Genomic DNA, 13,010 nt, shown 5'->3' with positions numbered 1-13,010 from the left:
GCACGGAGCCAAAGATTTTGTTTGTTTTGTTTTCTTGTTTTTTGTACTGGAAATTGAACTTAGGGTGCTTCACCACTGAGCTACATCCCCAGTCTTTTTTATTTTGAGATTCTTGCTAAGTTGCCCAGGCTGGCCTCCAAATTGCAATCCTCCTACCTCAGCCTCCCAAGTTGCTGAGATTACAGGCATGTGCCATTGTTCCCAATAAGCCAAAAGTTTTTAAAGGGCTCTTAAATGAATGATTTTTTTTTTTTTTTAACTTCACTAAGAAATTCTTCATGGGAAAGAATTGTTGGAGACGCTGGGCAAGGAGGACTGAGAATCAGGGATTGGGGAGCGGATCCAGGGAAAGGTTAGCACTGTGTGATGACGTAGAGGCTGTGGCTAGGAGAAGGGGTCCAGGTTCAGGGTGCAGTCGTGGATGGGGTGAATGTCAGGGAGGGTTACTCAGAGGATGCAATACCACCAGGCCAACTGATTGTAACAGAATGGGCGAGGGGCTCAGTACCCACCACTGCTACAGTCCTACCCTGGCCTGCCCGGATCTTCCTGCTGCCCCTACACCACCCCACCCCCGGCTGCAAGGCTAGTGAGGCAGCAGGGACTGGTTGCTCAGCAACCGGAGTTTCCAAAGTAGAAAATGATGCAGGAGGAGGCTCAGGGGAGGGCCTCCCAGGAAAGATGGCAGATTGACTCGGAGAGAGAGAGCAGGGGAGGAGGCGGTTTTTCCTGGACCAGCCTCTGTCGTCAAATTCCAGGGGAATATCTGAGTCACCTGCCACACTCCTCTGAGGCCGGAGAGAAAGGCCCAGAGTGATTAGAAGGGAAGCCTTAGAGGTCAAGAGGACCCAACCCTGCAGCCTCTGGGCTGAACTTCTATGCACCCCTTCCTTAAAGGTCCCCGTATCATCCAGAAATAGCTTTGAAATCCAACTTCAGTCTCACTCACTGTACCCCCAAGTCACTAGCCTTTAGCCTACCCTGAGGGAAAGCAAGAGCAGACCTCTTTGGGGGCAGGGGATCTCAATTTCATTCATCAGATCATCTGTCTGGGATTTTATCTCTAAAGCTATGGTCATTTCCCCATCATCTCCCTCACTCCTACCCCCTCATTATCCCTCCCTTGGCCCTTCTGAGGCCCCTTGTCCATCTGTGAAGGATCCTGATAACAGATCCCCCCCCTGACACTCTGGGGGCAGATACAGTGGATTGGAGCACTACCATATTCTCATGCCACTGCTGACCGTCTCCCTCCACATGGCCCTCCCTGATCCAGCCATTGACGGGAAAGGGACAGAAGTAATCCTTCCCTGTGGTTCAGAACCAATGAGCTAGAAGGGTAATAGAACAGGGCCAGGAGCCAGTCCCAGCCCACTCACCCCACAACTCCCTCCCTGTGACTCAGCCCTATTGTCTTCCCTCCAGACCCCAACCAGGAGCAGATGTGACCTTCAATCCCAGCCTCAGTATGAAGTTGGAGGGTGGGGGGGCTGGCTAAGATCCCACAGCTGAGGCTTCCCCAACCTCTGGTGGCCCCTCTCCCTGCCTCAGCTCTACCCAGCATTCACACACGCGCGCGCACACACCCCTCTGTCACCCCACATTCCCCCCCCCAACGTCACTAAACTGCAGCTCAACTCCCAGTGCTCCCCTCCCCCACCCCACGCGACATATCCCTCGGCCTCGAGAGTCCCTCAGATCATCAGCCTTATAGCTTCCAAATATTTTTTTATTGAACTTGCTCAGGGTTCTGCACCACGGCATGAACTCATCTGCCGACCTGGAAGACCTCTTCGGCAGACCTCTACCCCCAGCTGCATCGGAGGAACCTCTACTTCTTCCGGGGCTGCTTATCAGGGAAGCCTTCAAAGAATTCGTTGCACATCATGGCGATGCAGGACAGGAAGACGCAGTACTCCTGGAAGTCCACCTCGTTGTCCCTGTTGCTGTCCAAGTTGCTCATCAGCTTCTGGAATGCAGCTTCGTCTGTCCTTTTCTGGAGGGAGAGAAGGCTACGGTAGAAAACAGGAGCCCAGGGAACAGAGCCAAGACTAGACCAGCTTTCCACCTCCAGACGGGGGTGGGGGGTCCTGGGGGAGGGATTCTGAGTATGTGTTGTAACTGGGAAATGAGGGGACCACATCTTCACCCAAGATTGTTCCAATGATTCAATCAGATGATGGTCCTGAAAGCAGTGTGTTTGCAGGAGAAGTCTGTAGGTGTGTGTGTGTCTCCATAATCATGCCTTCACAGATAGAACACCGTTCATTGTCGCGTGGCAGGAGTCAGACAGTCCTGGTTCTAGATCACATTTTTTTTTTTTTTTGTACTGGAGAATCCAGGGATGCTCTACCTCTGAGATACATCCCCAGACCTCTCTCTTGTTTTAAATATTTTTTTTTAGTTGTTGATGGACCTTTATTTAATCAATTTATTTATATGTGGTGCTGCTAGGAAAGCCCTCTACCACTGAGCCACCACCCCAGGCCCAGACCTCTTTATATTTTTAAGTCAGAGTCTCCCTAAGTTGCCCAGACTGGCCTCAAATTTGAGACCTTCCTGCCTCGACCTCCCAAATCATTGGGATTATAGGTGTGCACCAGTCTGGATTGCCACCTTGTAAGTAACCACCTTGAGAAGTCACTTACCTCTTTGAGACTTAGTTTTCCCTTCAGTAAATTGTGCAAAGTGTGTGCAGAGTCTGACCTGTCACCTGCTGACTCACTCCCGACCCTCTCCCTGCTGGGGACCACTGAGGTAGCCGGATGTTGACTGTGTTTCTAGGCCCCCATTTACCCAGCTTAGTGACAGGTGCCAGCTGGAGCTAATGCAGGGCGCCGCCCCTCCTCCTGGGGAATGCCCCACAGGAGGGCATACTCCCAAGCAGGACCCACTCACCCCCAGGAAGCTGGGCAGCTCCCGGGTCAGGAGATCCTTTAGCTCCGCCTTGTTGAGCTTGAACTTGTCACCCTCTTTGCCAGAGTACTTGTGGAAGGTGGACACCATCACATCCAGGGCCTTCTCCAGGGGGCAAGCCATGGCAGCAGTCGGGACCTGGGGGCTGGAAACCTCAGCAATGTACCTAGACCCCCCACTCCACTCCCCCTTCGAGGGGCACTTGGTGAGACTCTACTCCCACCCCCAAGGGACCCCGAAGAAGCCGGCTCAGCTCCTGGTGCAGAAGAGGTGCACAGTGGGGAACACGTGCTTTGGGCAGTGGCTCTGGAGATCCAGGCAGCAAGCCCCTGGGCCTCCCTCCAGCCTGGCCTCAACAACAGCGTTTTTTTCCAGCCCTCTGCCAGCCACAAGTGCCCCGCCCGGGCTCATTCTTCTCCCTCCCAGCATGGGCGCGGCTGCTGGAGGCCTGCCCAGGGGCCTGCAGCGGAAAAAACCAGCTGCCTACAGCCTAGTGCCCAGCACCCAGCACGGGGACAGGCAGGAAGAGGTGGCAGAGGTGGGGGTGCAGGGGAGGGGACGGAGGCCGAGTTCTCTTGGGCTGGGCTGCGGGATGCAGGCAGAGGCAAAAGCCCACAGGTGCCTTCGCTTTGCCTCCCACACCCAAGTGTGCACACAAGAGCTTGTGCAACCCAGAAGACACAAGCCGGCGGGCCAATCATGGGGCACACGCACCAGACACACTGTGGCAGCAGCACATCCAAGCCCTGGCCCCTCAGAAGCTCTCTGAGAGCTCGAATCCAGCCACCTACCCCCGTTTTCGTTTTTTCACTCTCTCACACACACTCGTGCACACACGTCCACGCGTGCGCACACGTGTGCACGCACACCAGAGCCTCCACATCAGAATCTCACATCTGGATCCATTTAGTACATCTGCCCCCCACACTCTCCCCTTCTCCTACCCCAGCCTCGGCCTCGGACACCCCTTGCCTGCGGGTCAGGCCACACAACTCACCAGACCAAGAGAGGAAATGCTGGGGAGAGCTGTGGGGAGAGCCCAGCAGTCTGACCTATTTATACCCAGCCAGGCCCTGCCCATGCAGGGGATGGGGGGGAGCGGAAACTGCCCTCCTGCTGTGGTAAGTGCCACAGCCCCCTCCACCAGGGCGGGAGCCAAGCTTCCCCTCCCCGAGGCGCAGATGGGCACGGGATACACCGGCAGGGACCCCCAGAGGGTGGGTACCACCCAGTGTCCACAACTTAGCCTGAGTGTCAGGGGGTTGAAGACAGGGCAGTCTGTGCCGAAGTGTGGGGACAGGGAGGGAGTAGCCCACCAGATAGGAAAGGAGAAGCCATTCCCACGCGGTGACAGGTGGGTGGCGGCCCAGGAACTTGGGAGGGGAGCCCAGGCCAGTGTGGTGGGACGGCTTAGTAAGCTCTTCTTCCCTCCCCAACCATGATGGCGGTGGTGTAGTGTGGGGGAGCAGGTCCAGGAGGGGCTGGGACACCCCAGGTATTTCCATGGGAACGCTCCTGGGGGAGGTGTGGTGCAGTGGTGGGTGGGAGTGAGCTGTGGGACCCAGGAATGGATGCAGTGTTCAGAGAAGGGGTCAGGAGGGGCCGTTAAAGATTAGGATGGGTGTCAGGAATAAAGAAGCCAGGTGGCAAGGGGAGCTAGTGGTGGGCAAGAAACAGGTTAACCTCTCAAGGTGCGGCAGGCAGGAGCTCAGGATTGAATAGGACCAATAGTGGGAATTAAGGCCCCCAGGGGACTGTGGTTTCAGGGGTGGGGTTTGTCTCAAAATACCCCCCTCCCATACAGAGAAGCTTCCCTGGCTGGGAGCAAACACCTCGGACACCCTAATCCTATTAGTGCTGCCCTCTGGGCTCCCACAGCCCCACCCCACCCCCTGGGCCCCACCCTCCTCCTGGGAACATCCGGTCATAAGGGTTCAGTTTCACCCCCTGCACCCCCCCCACGACCCTCCCTTTTTGATAGCCCAAGACAGGGGGGCTTCTCCTTCAAAGACTCCCCAGGGTCCCCAGGATGGAGTGACCCCCCCCTCCTGCTGGACCATTGAGACCGGTGCATCTGCAGCCGTTGAAACTGCCCTCAGGGCCCGTGGGGAGCTCCAACTCCCGCCCTCAGCCTCCTTCCTCCAGTGGAAAAGTCCAGAGAGGAGCAAAGAGCTCAGCAGCACTCTGTCCCAAGGCCCAGCATGTCCTCTCAGAAGAATCAACCGACCAAGCTGACACCAGTGCTTTATTAGGGTTAGACAGGCCCTTCCCTCCTGGCATCGTCTGTGCACACCCTGCTGGGCCTGGCCTCAGAGCCCACCCCTCCCGTCCACAGCAGGGAGGCAGCGGGGGTTGACAGCTGCCCCCCCACCTCGCCAGCTGGGCATCTGGGCATCCTGGGAAGGTCTCTGAGCCTTGCGGGTAAAATGGGTGAACCTGGACAATTCCAGATTGAAAGAGTGACAGGAGGAAGGACAGGCAGGGTGTGGGAGACTGCCCATGGCCAGCCCCGGGGGGGGGGGGGAGGCTACTCAGCACAGGGGGGCTCTGGGCGGCAGTCCTTGAAGTACTCGTGGCAGTAGAGACAGAGGCAGGCCAGCGAGCGCACGTACTCGGCGAAGTCCACCTCGCAGTCCTTGTTGGTGTCCAGGACACTCATGAATTTATTGTAGTCGCACTCCCGAAACTCAGTCTGTGCCAGGGCGGGATGGGAAGGGATGGGCGAGCAGGATAAGGAAGGCAGAAGAGCCCCGCGCATTGCTTCCCCTCCGCCCACAACCCACAGCCTCCTGGGGACCAACCTCAGCCTCCCTCTCCTGGTGAGGAACACGCCCGTTTCTGTCCCCCTTTCTCAGCCGTTTACCCAGGGCCTGCCCTTCACTGTCAAGCGCCTCCCCAAACCCTGCAAAGTAGCAGCAGTGACTGTCACCCCATTTTATAGATGAGGAGACGGAGGCTTGTGCTGTGTCAGTTCCCCTCCTCCCCAAGCCTGTCCTCTGCCCGCTTGCTGCCCTACACTCGTGCTTGTCCACCGGTCCCTCTTTGCAAAGTTCAAGCAGAGCCTCTCTGCTGTCAGGGAAGGGCGGGCAGCCCAGGGCTCACCGGGGTCCAGGTGGGCATCTCCTTCTGCAGCAGCTCCTTGAGCTCCGACTGACAGAGCTTGTACTTGTCCCCGCAGCGCCCTGCATACTCCTGGAAGGTGCACACGATGGCAGCTACTGCCTGCTCCAGGGGCCGCGTCATCCTCACTGTCACAGAGCAAGGATGTGAGCTGCAGCAAAGGCCAGCCAGCCCCTCTGCTCGCCTCTGCCCGCGGAACTTCCCAGGGACCCCCTCCTGGTGTTTCCCAGGGCTCTTCCCGACGTAATCTCCACCAGGCTTCAGGACCCCCAAGCTCTCCCTCCTCCGAGCAGCCCTCCCTGACCACACTAGTTCCCTTCTGGCTGTCCCCATTGTGATTCTCCTGGACCAAGAGGTCTCACTTCCCAACGTCAGTGCAAACTCCTCGAGGAGAGACTGACTCACCCACCACCCTCACCCCCTTAGCGGAGCTCCCTGGGGTCTCCCTGACACTTGCCCACCTTCTCTGACCCACAACAGTCCCCTGCTCGGCGTCACCTGCTCCCACCCTAGAGGTCTCCGCCCCTCAGGACCCCAGAGTCCCTTCCTGAAGGAACCTGAGTAGGAGGTCCTTGCCCTCAGGCCCTTGGGAAGCAGAGCAAGGGCAGGGAGGGTCCAGTCTGAGAGGAACCCCCAGACCTGCTACCTCCTGCCCTGAACTCAAGGAAACCGCAGTCAAGAGAAACCCTGGGAGCCTCTGCCCCGGCCAGCGAGCACCTGGGCGAGCCATTTCTCCCTCGGGTCTCCGAGGCCTTAAGGTGGGCTCAGTCCCACCCACAGGCCTAGCAGGGACATGAACCAGAAGGTCTCTGGGGAGTTGGCCTGCTCAGGGATTTACCAATCTGTGACCCGCCTTCCGTGGTGGAGGCCATCCCTCAGACCCCTGGGGGGCCTTGAGATACAAGACCCAGTTCTGATGGAGGGGAAGCCATCCTGGCATTGCTCCCCTCCCTAAATCCCACTGCCCCCTTCCGTGCCCTTCCAGAATGATTGCTGCAGCCGAGGGAAACCCTGGGCAGCCAGGAAGACGAGTTGTTTCCACGTGAGCCCAGTGACTCACTCCTGCTTCCCCAGGGGACGGGATCCTGCAACGCGGGACAGACAGGGCAATACTCTCTCCCCAGCCAGTCCCCTTCTGCTGGGGCAAATGGCCATCCTGATTGGCAGGGAAGTAGGGGGCTGGGGTGCCAAGCCTGCTGGGTCCTAATGCTCTGTGACAGCCCAGGGCTAGCGAGGTATCCATGTTCCCTGGAGAGGAAGCGCCATGGTCCCCGGGAGTCAGGAGCCTCAGAGGTGCACAGCATGCCCTTCTGGGCTCCCGCCAGTCTGCCTGGCACCACCTGTGCTACTGTTTCAGAAGCTCAGGGCCTGGAGCCTGGCAGGAATCTTTCCCTACAGCCCTGGCTTGTCCCAACCCATCCCGGGAATGAAGCAAGGGAGCAAGGAGCCAACTAAGGGCTCCACCAGAGCTTCTAGCCCACTGCCCCGTCCTGGAGCCAGACCTCAGTTCTGCACACACACACCCAGGCCTGAACCTCCAGAGAGCCCTTCATGACACAGGAGAACCCTTGAACCACCATGTAGGACTTCCCTCACCCCATCACCCGTGTGGTCCTCTCTCTGCCCACCCCCATGCCCAGACGCTGGGTCAGGAGACAGGCTGGCTACCAAGGAGGCCCCTGAGCTACCCTAGCACCCGACCCCGGGAAGGACCAAGCGGCCACCACTCACCACAGGTGTTGGCGTTTCCGTTCCAGAAGCCTAGTGCCAGGGCATCCCTATTTGTAGCTTCCCGAGGAATGAGGGCAGTAATTATGGGAGTCCCAAGTAGGTCAATGCTCAGGCTGCCCCCAGGGGCTCACCTGCACGCTTCCCCCAGCAGTCCCCATTACAGGCCCACCGCCCACTGTCCACGCACACATCAAAGGCCCGCTCTGGCCTAAAACACCACTCCCCATTCACCCCTCTCCCGCCCCCGAGTGGGAACTGGGGCCGGCGTCCTTCCAGCCCTGGCTGGGCTAATCCCTCCCATCCCTCTCCCTGTCTCTTCACTCTGAAGAAGCACCCACAGCACAAAGTGGGGACACACGTTCGCCTCTTTTAGGTTGCACCCCAGAGCCTCCGTGCCAGGAGGCGCCTTGGCGACCATCGGGGGAAGCCCTCATCCACAAAAGGGAAGAAAGACCAAGGAGACCCCTCTTTGCCCGACCTCCACATCCCTTGCTGCTGCCTGGCTGGAGGCTGTGTGTGAACTGCTCGCTCCCCTGGGAGAGGTTACTGGGGGGTGTCCTGATGCCTAGGCAGAGGATGCTCCTCCTAGGGGGCCTCCTGCGCCTGGGCTTGAGTTTTCTTGCCCTCCGCCCCAGGTGATGTGAAGGAAACTGGGCTTCAGACTCTGGAGAGCCACTTGGGCTGCACCCCTGAAGAGTCGCTCTGCTCTGCTCGGCACTTGGGCATCTCTGAAAAAATAGATAATTTTAATTGTATCCAGAATTTCCTCTGTTGTTGTTGTTGTTGTTGTTGTTGTTGTTGTTGTTGTTTTGCTTTAGCAGAAATGACCAGATGCCCAGAAATGGAAAGCCTTTCACATCCGCTCTCTGTTCTCCCTCTACCCCTAAGTTCCCTGTTTCACAGAAAGAGACTGAAGACCCAGGAGAGCAGGGTGGGGTGGGGAGGGGACAACCAGGACAGGGAAGACATCCTCATGCCCACAGAGGCAGCCCGAGAACTAACGACACCTTGACCTCACCCCGGGGGCCCAGCACCCAGCCTCGCCCGGGTTGTCACCTCCGTGGCCTCCACCGCCTGGAGACAGGGGCAGAAGGGAAGGAAAAGCTGTGATTCACCCTGTTTTATAGGCAGGGAGTTATGGGGAGCAGGGGAAGAGGGCAGAGACAGTCATGCCTCAGAAGTGGGAGCCACGTTGAGCCAATAATTAATTTGGTTCTAGGTCAATCACTTCTTCCCCCCTTAAGTGGGTCACTTCTGCTCCCGGGGCTTCCTCTGCCAATGATGGAGGACAATAGTAGTAACTACCACATAAGTTTGGTTGTGGGGCTTAAATGAGTTAATAAATACAATGCTCACGGAATAAATAGTTGCCCAGTACTTAGAAAGGGCCTATTAAACAAAAGGGGTTCATTGGCCCAAGGCCACATACCTAGTGAGTGGCAGGCTCAGGAGCCAGCCACTGTTCGTGTGAATATTCAGAGGCATCTGTACAGGCACCTGGCACCATGAACAAAAGGGATACAGTCCAGGGGCTGGGGTTGTGGCTCAGTGATTGATAGAGAGCTTGCCTAGCGCTGCTGAGGCCCTGGGTTTGATTCCTAGCACCACATAAAAAAATAAAATAAAATCAACAAAATAAAGGTACTGTGTCCATCTACAACTAAAAATATTTTTTAAAAAGACACAGTCTCTGCTCCAGGGAGATGAATCTAGTCGGGGAAACAGACAATAACAAATGAATGTTTAATAGGCTGGTGACATAATGTCAAGAGGGAAAATAAAGCAGAGTTACGAGAAAGAAAATGGTATTGGTGAGAGGCTGCTTTAGATGGGTGGTCAGGGAAGAACCCCGGAGCCAGGCTCCCAAGTCCACGTGCTTATCTTCCAGCCTTTAATGTTGCTGGACATGGCTGCCCTGCCCTGGGATAAGCAGCTGTGTTTGTCCCCTGGGAGAGCTGGGAGAGGCCAGGCAGACGGCAGAGGGGCGAGGAGCTCACTCTGGAAGGTGACTCCTGAGGGTGGGCTGGGTACAAACCCGTGGGAATTGGAGGACCGTCATGGAAGGAACCCCTGGCCAGACCCTCACTCAGAGTTCCACCGCTCTCCACCAACTGACCTCAGCACGTGGGCCTTTACCTTTTTAGGGCACTACTTTCTTGGCCTCTGAAATGGATCTGGAAGATTTCTACCTTACAGATCTCATGTGAAGCTGGTCGTGGTCAAGCAAATTGGGAGGCGAAGGCAGGCAGACGGTAAGTTCAAGGCCAGCCTGGGCAACTTTGTGAGACTGACTCAAGCCAGGTGCGGTGGCGCACAGCTGTGATGCCAGTAGCTCAGCAGGCTGAGACAGGAGTCGTGAGTTCAAAGCCAGCCTCAGCCAGACCTTGTCTCAACATAAAAAAATAAAAAGAGCTGGGGATGTGGCTCAGTGGTAAAGAATCCCTGGGTTCAGTCCCCAGGACCAACAGAGTGGGGGACTGGGGAATGTAGCTCCGTGGTAAAGTGACCCTGGGTTTACTTCCCAGTGGAGAAAAGAAGAAGGGGGAGGAGACGGAGAAGACCAAGAAATCCAGTGTCGAAGGGCTTTGTTTCACTTGCTGTCACTGTGGGCCATGTGAGAGGTCTCCGGGTCCCCCCGCCCATGCTGTCTGTCTGCGGTGCTTCCTAGAGCACTGTCCCCTGACCCCTTGTCCCCACTGTCAGTGCCATCGTTTCACCAGGTTCCCTGGAAACTGCATCATCCACCTAAAGGTCACTGTCTGTCCTGTGCCTCAGGGGAAAATAAAATGAAGTGTCCTGAGCACCTGGGCAGTCCCCGCATTTGTGCCAAAAAGGCCTGAGCCCCAGGGACAGAGTGATCATTCCAATCCCATAGCCCCACGGGGCCAAAGAACCTTTCCCAAAGGCCTGAGCTCCTTTCTCATCTCCTGAGCCAAGTATGGGGGAAGCATGGGGAGGGGGATTGGATTACTGGAGATGGGGCTGGAGCCAGGCAGGACTCTCTACAGAACTCAGAAAAGAAGAACTGAGCTGGGATCCGGGAGTCTGAAGCTTAGACCTACCACTCTTTTTTGATTTGTTTCCCCCCCCCCAGTACTTTTCCCCCCAGCTATATCCCCAGTCATTTCTATTTACTTATTTATTTATTTATTTATTTATTTTTTAATTTTGAGATCTTTTGAGAAGACAAGATCTTCTGAAGTTGCCCAGGCAGGCCTCAAACTTTTGATCCTCCTGCCTCAGCCCCCTGAGTAGCTGGGATTACAGGTGGGTGCCACCACACCTGGATATCTGTCTTTTTTTTTTTTTTTTTTGACTGCCAAGTCAACAGCTGACTACGTCCATTTCACAGATCAATCACTTTTTCATGTCCGAGCTTGTAACTGAGAAAAAGCCTAAATAAACCCTCTAACTCCACTTGCTCTTAATTAACTTTAAAAATCACTCATTTTTGCCAGGCATGGTGGCGCACGCCTATCATCCCAGCCATTTGGGAAGCTGAGGCAGGAGGACCACAAGTTCAAAGCCAGCCTCAGCAATTTAGTGAGACCCTGTCTCAAAATAAAAAGGCTCAGTGGTTAAGCACCCCTGGGTTTAATCCCCAGAACAAAAAAAAAAAAGATCAATAATTTTGGAAGTGATGTAACTGAACAATACATTATGAGTCTCCCACTAGCTTAGCCGCAGGTGACACTGTGTCATGTAGGTCATGGTGATAGCTGGGGTCTTTTCAAGGACTTACTGGCCACTTTTGCTAAAAATACTGACTTTTCACTTGCGGCTGTACAAGTGTCTGATCGGTGACTAAAACAGGATGGAAAAGTGTGACATCTCTGCTTCTTATTACATCTGACTCCTGCGCCTTGACTTTTGGTTAAGATTTCCTCTTAAGACAGTAGAGTGAATCGACATCACTTTCCTATGTTCATATCGGAATACAAAACCAGTGAAACGCTACATCATGAACAACCCAAGAATGGAAAGTGATATTCCGTGTATGTTTGATATGTCAAAATACATTCCACTGTCATGAATAACTTTTAAAAAAAAAAAGATTTCCTCTTTTTTTTTTTTTTTTTCCCAATCTGACCATTGGGTCAGATTTTTGCTCAATTCCTCATATACACGTATTAGTCATTTAAGGAACATTTGTCTGGAACTAGTACAAGATTGATTTTCCCTAAATTTCCCTACTTTCTCTCCTCCCACTTTAAGGCTAAAGACACCAAGATAAAGATTTCCAAAACTGACAGGGGCATGGCGCCTTGTGATTACAGTATACACTGCAGCACCCCATTCCCGAGCTTGGGAGAAGCACATGGCCAACTGTCGCTGATCCTTCCCAAAACCAAGTAGTCCCCTCCCCTTGCCTAAGGATAAAAGGAGCCTGAAACCCAGACTAAATTCAGATGGCTGGGTCTCGCCACCACCCCAGGGCACTAGCCCATCCTCTCCTCTTGCCGGTGTTCCCAGCCTCTTTTCCTTGTCCCAACAACTTGTAATCAAGAACTGAGCCCCTTTTTTGAGCAACTAGTAAACAGACTTGACTTAGGTAAGAAATCTACCTTTGCCTTCCATTTCCCTTTTCTTGGACTGTTAATGAACTGCCAGGGGTTAACCCAAAGGAGCAAAGGCCAGTAGGACATCACAGGAGGTAAGAGTCCCTAACTCTCCTCCCAACAGCAGTCCCACAGGGAAAGGGAGAGTCTGGCCAGCAGGTCTTCCTTCTCTCTGCCTCAGCACAGAGATTTGGAGACAGGGGGGAAGAAGAATGTTGAGAGTGGCTAGAAAAGTGCAGTTTGTCAGTTTGTCAAATACCCAAGAAGAATGGACATTAGCTTTCTTTGGGACATGCCCAGCCGGGGACAACTCCAGAGGTAGTCAGCTGAAGCCAGTTTCCACCAACCAAAGCAGTTCCAGAATCCTGGGCTGAGAAGCCAGGACCCACGGGGACCAGAAGTCCAAAAGAAATCAGACTGCAGGACCCAGCCACCAGAGAGTGGCCCTGTCCCCCTGTTAATCAGACCGGGAAGACCAGAAGCATCTGACCTCTGGCCAGCCAGGTCCCTTCAGCTCACGCAAAGCCCAGGCTCTGGACTGGCCTGCAGGAAGAGAGGAAGGCCCAGTGCCCCCCAGTGCCCCGAGGACATGCAGACTTTTCTTACAGACATGGCTCAAGTTCTTCTTTACCCTCTCTAGTCCATTTCCTCATCGTGGTGTGCAGAACCAACAGCACATTCCTT

At 55.0% G+C, this 13,010-nt stretch overlaps 2 protein-coding genes across 2 annotated transcripts; both read right to left on the bottom strand.

The window, feature by feature from the left end:
* Nucleotides 1-1,708: 1,708 nt before the first annotated feature.
* S100a4 (S100 calcium binding protein A4) lies at nucleotides 1,709-4,000 on the bottom strand. Its single transcript, XM_071618415.1, has 3 exons — nucleotides 3,914-4,000; nucleotides 2,899-3,061; nucleotides 1,709-1,996 (listed from the first exon to the last, which is right to left on the bottom strand). The coding sequence occupies exons 2-3, from the start codon at nucleotides 3,037-3,039 to the stop codon at nucleotides 1,832-1,834; spliced, it is 306 nt and encodes a 101-aa protein (XP_071474516.1). The 5' UTR covers nucleotides 3,040-3,061; nucleotides 3,914-4,000; the 3' UTR covers nucleotides 1,709-1,831.
* A 1,443-nt stretch (nucleotides 4,001-5,443) lies between these two features.
* S100a3 (S100 calcium binding protein A3) lies at nucleotides 5,444-7,190 on the bottom strand. The gene is made up of 3 exons (XM_027920810.2): nucleotides 7,097-7,190; nucleotides 6,019-6,164; nucleotides 5,444-5,608 (listed from the first exon to the last, which is right to left on the bottom strand). Coding segments are annotated over exons 1-3 (312 nt in total). The 5' UTR covers nucleotides 7,098-7,190.
* Between the last annotated feature and the right edge of the window lie 5,820 nt (nucleotides 7,191-13,010).

This window comes from Marmota flaviventris, chromosome 10 (assembly GCF_047511675.1).
Source record: "Marmota flaviventris isolate mMarFla1 chromosome 10, mMarFla1.hap1, whole genome shotgun sequence".
Classification (NCBI taxonomy): domain Eukaryota; kingdom Metazoa; phylum Chordata; class Mammalia; order Rodentia; family Sciuridae; genus Marmota; species Marmota flaviventris.
The sequence above is the reverse complement of the archived record's forward strand: the minus strand, read 5'-3'. Positions and strand labels throughout refer to the sequence as shown.